At 35.5% G+C, this 7,635-nt stretch overlaps 1 protein-coding gene across 1 annotated transcript; it reads right to left on the bottom strand.

Moving 5' to 3' along the window:
• Nucleotides 1-423: 423 nt before the first annotated feature.
• On the bottom strand, nt 424-6,190 carry LOC100246701 (uncharacterized). Its single transcript, XM_002285578.4, has 8 exons — nt 5,651-6,190; nt 4,311-4,420; nt 3,764-3,820; nt 3,376-3,675; nt 2,818-3,065; nt 1,734-2,040; nt 1,323-1,596; nt 424-922 (listed from the first exon to the last, which is right to left on the bottom strand). The coding sequence occupies exons 1-8, from the start codon at nt 6,053-6,055 to the stop codon at nt 668-670; spliced, it is 1,956 nt and encodes a 651-aa protein (XP_002285614.1). The 5' UTR covers nt 6,056-6,190; the 3' UTR covers nt 424-667.
• Between the last annotated feature and the right edge of the window lie 1,445 nt (nt 6,191-7,635).

Raw genomic sequence — 7,635 nt, 5'->3', positions numbered from 1 at the left:
AATAATTTTTTAAAAATTTATTCTTTCCAATTATTGAAGAATACTTTGAAATCTTTCCAAAATATTGTTTTTAGTATTTAAAATGCTCTAATAAGGAGGCCTTAAATTACCTTAGAAAATAATGGAACTGGGTGAAGGATTCCCTCCCTCCCTCCCTCTCCCCTTGTCTTTGAACCATTCGTGGGTTCTCATGCTCTAACCAGGGGTCCAAAAAGAATGTTCTCGAGTGATATCTTGTTCTTTTAGGACAAAAAAAAACTATCATACATACAACCTGAGTTTTCCTCGGAGCAAATCCTGAAAACCAATCACATATATTTCTCTGGAATCCATTATCATGTGAGCATTGCAGAATTCAAAGGGGTTAGAATCTGAAATTCTTGAATTTCCCGGGTCAGATCGGAAATGATGATAAAAAGGGAAGAAGCGAAAGCCTTGCCGGTTACAATCCGGCATCAAAATAATTAACTTAAAAGAGAGCATATGTATCTGCTTCCAACTGTATTACACAAAATGCATTCACTGAATAAAGAAGACAGTGGAATGTATACAACTGCGGTTTATTACATGAGAAAAAACCTTCGATTTAACTGTTATATACAGCAACCTACATTCCTTTTTTCCTTTTTTTTTTGTTTTTGGTATTTGTGTAATTGTAGCGAGCAGTTCATGAAGAACAGGAAAGCATGCACACACCTGGCCGATAAGCCCAAGCTGGGGGCAACCGGGCGTATTTCTCCATTCCTGGTTGCTCGTCATATGGGCGTTCCATAATTTTCAGTATCCTGCGAACCACTCCAAAATCACCTTGTTCAGCCGCATCTATGGCACTTTGGCATAGATAGTTCCTGAGAACGTATTTGGGATTAACAGAATTCATCGAGGCCTTCCTCTCCTCATCTGAAATTCCACTAGCAGCCAACTGCAGAAAAAGAAAGGAGATTGTCAGACATAATTGAGGTTGTGAAGAAAATGATACCGTTTCCTTCTGCTTGTTTCAACAGAATGAAATTAACAAAGAGCATACCAATGTGAATGAATGCATCATTATTCATTAAGAACCAAGTGCACTATGAAGAAAAAATGTGCAGAATAAGATTATACAGGCAATGCAGAGTGAGCTGTGAAGAAGATAGAGTAGAGGAGAGAATTTAGAATCTTATGATTAACTGAGGTTGAGTGATTGTCACATTTCAAATCTTCTTCTATTTTTTTCCACCATATCAAACAGTAGGAGCATGAGAGAAAGCCAGTTCCCTTCCCATTGGAAAGGGATTGTCAGCGAGTGATCATCACACAGCAAAGAGCATAGTAATGAGTACCTCCTGAATGTAGGATTGCACCCAGCTAATCCAAGACTCCTTGCGTTCCTTGCCGATGTCTAACAGAACAGCTTTCAGTGGAGTTAACAACTCGTCTTGTGGAATCGTTGGATCAGCTTTAATGTTGGAAAGCAAGCGAAAGAAATTTGTATAATCGACTTTATCAACAGCCATATTGTTAAGAAGTTTGCTGATCAACTGTTTATTATACTTTGGCAGGCCAAGTTTTCTGGTCATTATAGCTTGATACTCATCCATAAATTTGGTTCCATATCTGTAATAAGACAAGGGCATAAAACCATTAATTAAAAACCAACTATTGAGACTTTTCTGTCAGGAAGAAAGGTTTATTAAAAAAACCAACTAATCAAACTTTTAAGTCAGAAATAAAAGTTGACAAGTCACAAATACCTTTCCATGGCATAGTTTGCCTCCTTATCATTTATCAACTCAGCAGACATTAGGGTTGATGTGAACTGAGCTATATTCCATAAACCAATATCAGGTTGATTTGCAAAACAGTATCTTCGACCTGGAAGATCTGTGGTATTTGGAGTGTAACTGGGATCAAAAGCATCCAAAAATCCAAATGGACCATAGTCGATGGTGAGACCCAACACACTCATGTTGTCAGTGTTCAACACACCATGGGTGAAACCAACCCCCTGCCAGCTTGCAACTAAGGAAGCAGTACGTTCTGCCACCTCCACCGACCAAGCTGACACAATTCACCATTTGAAACCAAAAAAGACAAAAACAAAAAAAAAAAACAAAAAGAGAAAAAACAAGGGTTTAATGTTTCAGATATTAAATATTTCATTTGAAAATTGCCAAAATGATCATGTTCAGAAATCTGTAATGAAGAGGGGGAGGAGGGGAGGAAAACTAATCTGCCTTCTGCTTTAGAAATATATGCTACATTTAGAGGCAGGCATGAAATTAACACAATAAAATGGACTATTAGAGATTGTCTATGAGCCAGGTCCAGCTTTCCATGTATGCGACATGAACCTTTTTATCAGCCTCAATACTGAATCTTATTAACCCCTCATGTCCAGGAAGGAAATGGATAGATAGCGCAGCAGAATATGATCCACTTACTCATAAGCTCAGTATCTCATAATTCAAAAGAAAGACAACCAACAAGTCGTAATGAGGAAAGGAACTTAATTGCATGCCAAAGAGTAGAATTATGCTCATATAGAAAGGCTACCATCTGGCATTCTCACCACCCATCCCACATAGGTGTCTAGTATGGACCCAAGTGGATGTTCTGACAATAATTTTACAACTGTTGCAGAAGCCCAAAGGAGAGCAAAGGATTGTAGTTATAAACTTGCACATGCTAAAATGTAACAATAGACCTACTCCACTGTCACTAAATTTATATCCACCCAGCAATGTGACTGCTCATATTATTATCCACTCAACACGCAAACTAGACTCATAATTCATGCAACTTGTGCAATTAAAGTTCTAAATTCAAAGTACTCACCAGCATACTTGTTTGAAGTTAAGTCCACAATTGATTCATCTTGTTCTCCTGTGCTGAAAGATAAACCCTCACTCCTGGTCATGTTCTCGATATGAGGGAAGTGATGCCTAATAGTGTAGTCTGCCAAAGCACGAACAATGCCAAGATCCTCCTTCCCTCTAGCAGCATGTATTTGGTAAGAACCAAATCGCAAAAAGGATTGAGCAACTCTACAAACAATTGCACCAGGTTCTTCCTTTGGATTGCCACTGTACATGAGCAAATAAAAACGAAGTTAAACAATTATTTTAATCTATGACTATCCCCCAATTCCTGGATATCCCATCCCATTAAAAACCTACTGGATATTCCAGTTAATCAACGAACAGGAATATTCGGAAGTTCCTGATACCAAGCTTATCATCCCTGTTTAAGCACCAATTTAGGTCCTGCTACCATAGATAATGGAACTCAAAATTCCCCCTTCAAATAAGATGATTTAAGCACCGGAAATTTTTTAGTTCATCAAATAAAATGTAAAATTAGTCCCAAACAAAGTGCTGCTGCCCAAGAACGTACTCATAAAACATGTCCCGGGTGACATACTTCCCAGTCGTCACAAGACAAAGTGCACGTGTTGTTGGAATTCCAAGGCTGTGCATTGCTTCGCTACAAAGGAATTCTCGAATGCTACTTCGTAAAACTGCAAGGCCATCTGCAAATCGGCTGTATGGAGTCCTACCAGCACCTTTCAGCTGCAATTCCCATCGTTCGGACTTGGAATTCAGAAGCTCTCCTAGTGTTATGGCCCGACCATCGCCTAACTGACCAGCCCACATGCCAAATTGATGACCTCCATAGCATTGAGCATAGGGCAACCTGCAAGAGCAAAAAAGTGATGAATGCTGAATAAGGCATCATTCTTTAAGGATCTGATTGGAACAAAAACTTTAGGCAGCAGACTTACCCTCCCACAAGAAGGGATGCCCCAGAAAAAATTAGTGGGAAATCTGGGCGTTCAAATCTGAAAATCCAAACAACACTTCCATAGTTAGATCCAGAGACAATGAGATACCAAATACAAAGAAAGAAACGGATATGTTAAAGATCCATAAAAATAAAATACAGAAGCTTGTGAAATAGACAAGGACTTCAAGGAAGTATTGCAAATCAAATGCTCCCAAACAGTAAAATAAATTTCAGATCCAACTTCATATCACTGATGGGGATTATATCCTAATTAGAGGCAAAAGTGGCAGGTTTCGTTTTCTGTGACAAGATATAATAAGCAAAACTGGTATTAGTTCATCAGTAATTTGCATAAACCTTATTTAAGGTCCAAACATGGGAATTGCAGTCAATTGAAGGATTCCAAATAATTCACAAATGCAAGATGGTTAACTTATTTCCCAGTTCAAACAAGTAGAAATACTTTGATAGTTTTTAGTTTGTTCACCCTATCATATATAGCAACATTTGACCAGCCAGAAAGTCCAATAAGGAGCATTACTCACTCTTTAGGATCCAAATCAAGCAACTCAGCAACTGATTCTAACCATGCAACAAGCTGAGGATTCTCCACTTCAGCTGATGGGGATATTTTTGTATAACAAGCATGCAATACCTACCAATATAACATGGACACCCAATAAGTCAACTGAAACTTGAAAATCATCAAATAATCCACCAGGGAATCACCCATATGAGACAAAAAGTTAAACAACAGAAGAATATTTGATTCAGCGCTCAAACCTAGCAAAATGAATGTGCAGTCCAGGTATTCCAATTTTAAGGGCTATCTATACCATCATGTTTGATGATAAGGGTACTTCAAGAGATAGGATTTGATCCTAAGACCCCTTCCAAATGATTAAAAAAATTTGTTTGGAGTTTGTACCCAAGAAGTATAACAAACAAGGAAAAAGATAATAGGAAGATAATCTCGCTGAAGGTCAAACTAAAAAATCAAGGCTCCCAATAACTACTTATGCCTCCAAAAAGAAACAAAAGGGGGATCACTTATAAAGTCGTTTATACACCATCAATTGTAAGATTTTAATACACAGACAAGATGTTGAATAATTCATATATAATCTACATATATTATCTACTTATGGCTTATGCTAAGACCCCTTGAGTTCAGCTGCATGGCCCACTCAAATTACCAAATATAGCCCATCCCGTTGCAACTTGTTAAAGAATTAAATTATAAAATAGCACATACAAATTTACAACATCGCTCACATGAACTCATGAACATAAGACAGTATATAAATGCCCGAGTCCACCAAATATCTCGTGTTTATAGGCAAAATCATTTTTTTTTAGAAACAGCAAAAGAAACCCTCCCCCAACAATGCCAGCCCGAACCTCCATTCTCAAATTTTCACCACTGCCAATAACTCCTCAACATTTGCCCCTACTAGTAATTACTTATGCTATATAGTGTGTCAGTGACAAATGAACTTCTCGAGGAAAAAAAAATTCACAAATAATCCAAAATCCAATAGATACCGACCACGAAATCAAAGCATGCACATCAAATGTGAATAAGCACTCCCACAAACACATCTAACTGTATCTACAGTCAACCGTATCACTTTTCAATTGCACCTGCCTCTTTTATTCATTAATTAAGCTTTGCAGTGATAATTCAAAGAACAGTTAATATTCAACAAGCAATGAACAAAAACCAAATGCGTCAAAATCAAATGCCCATTGACTCGCGTGGCATTCCCTTCTCCACATCATTTAATCCATCCAATCGTAAACTCACAAAGAAATATCGACCAAACAAATCCAAATTCAATCCGTACTTAACAAAAACCTCAACGCATAAAAATCAAATGCGAACCTGCCGCGGAATAGGATCGGTCCTCGGATCACCAGGCAACTCATGAACAAACGAATGGTCCCAATTCAGATCCTCAAGCCTCAACAAAACCCTATTCTCGCTCCCCAGCCTCTGATTCCTCAGCCCGTCCGCCAAAGACTCCACCGTCGCGGCAGCATCGGCCGAAGGCGACGCCTCCATGGATCTGGAGGGGGAGAAAGCAGATTCCGACGAAACACCGGGGCGGAAATGAAAAGAACGGGAAAGTTTGGAGGAAAGGGAGGGATGGGAGCGGAAAAAAGGAGAAAAAATGGGGCAGGAGGAATAAGAGAAGTGGAGGTTGCGGGAGGATAGGCGGAGGAAGGCGGTGGCGGTGACGGTGGAGGGTTTTAGTGGAAGTGAGGCAGATGATAAATGGGAAAGCATAGCTTGACTCTTCTCCCTTTTTTTCCCTTTTTTTTTTTGCCCTTTTTTCCTCTCCCTCGTTTTGCCTATCAATTTGTACGACGCATTAACAAACAAATTCGGTCATTTTCACGTTCCCCAACATTTTGCGATTTGATGCTTCTTTTTCAAGTCATAGTTTGTGGGATTTTCATATGGTTTATTTTATTATAGAAAATATAAAAAAATAAAAATCAAATATATTAAAAATAGTTAAAAATTTTGGCTTTAATTAGAATGTGTAAAGCTAAAATTCACATTATAAAAATTTTATTAGATATAAAATAAATTATAACACAAACTAAAATAAAAAATTTTAGACAAACCGTTTGACAACTGTTTTCGAAAATAGTTTTATATTTTATAAAAAAAAAAAATAGAAAACACGTTTAACAACTAAAAACTTATTTTCTCTTTGTGGTTCTCAAAAATAAAAAAACGTGCATTTTCATAAAATATTTTTTACTTGTTTTTTAAGAGCTACGTAAACATGTATAATAATTAAAAATAAAACTTTAAACGTGAAAATTATTTTTAAAACATGTTTAAAATACTAAAAACAAGTTAAAAACATTTCAGATTTCAAAACAAACTCTTATTTTACAAAACGTTGAAAAAAAAAATTTCAAATACCATATTTTAGAATTGTTTTACAAAACATTTACCAAACAAGATCTATATCTTCTTGATTTTCATAATAAGTTTTTTTAAAATCATAAATTCTTTAAATAAAATTAGTCAAATAAAAATAGAAACTCCTATTAAATTTTTAAAAATTATAATTTGTTATAAATTTTATCATATTTTTTGGGTCCAAATATTTGGAAATCAAACGTAATCAACCATAAGGCTTATGAATTTTATAAATATAATAAAACATTTTTAATGGGAAATTAATAAACAAATTTTTAAATATTATATTCAAATATATATAATGATTTTTTAAAAATAGTTCAAAATAAGGAGATATTCAAAATTTTAAAAATAAAAAATAAAATAATATATAAAAATATAAGATAAATTTATATTGTCTAAGGGTTTCATATAGAAGTTTGTACTTCAATTTTAAAATCTATATTAGTGTGATGGTGTATCACGTAAGAATGGGACCAAAGAGGCGTCATCCCAAAATCCTTTGGAAATATAATAACATTTGTCTTTATAATAATAATTATTGGTGCCATGGTTATTACAATTGATGAGATAATCATAAGTTTCTCGTATCTATTATGTGACACATTGCATGTAAGCACGGTGGCATGGCATCCAAAGAATAACATCAATAATGGCCCTAATAGTGGCATAATAATGGGAAAATAATAGAGGGTTTATTTAACAATAATTTTTAGAAGGTAGGTTTCGAAAATAACTATTAAACACAAATCAAACAATTCTCTCGATCATGGTCCTTGTGGATCGGATCATCCATATAATATACAAAAATAAACTTCAGATATTTAATATTTTTTTTATTTTAATAAGATCATCCATATATTATAATCTTTTTTTTTTTTCAATCAAGTTCCTCCACCATCACAAATCTCAATTAGATTCAAGCATGA

The sequence above is a fragment of the Vitis vinifera genome, chromosome 6, assembly GCF_030704535.1.
Source record: "Vitis vinifera cultivar Pinot Noir 40024 chromosome 6, ASM3070453v1".
Taxonomy (NCBI): domain Eukaryota; kingdom Viridiplantae; phylum Streptophyta; class Magnoliopsida; order Vitales; family Vitaceae; genus Vitis; species Vitis vinifera.
Note: the sequence above shows the minus strand (reverse complement) of the source record. Positions and strands in the feature narration are given on the sequence as shown.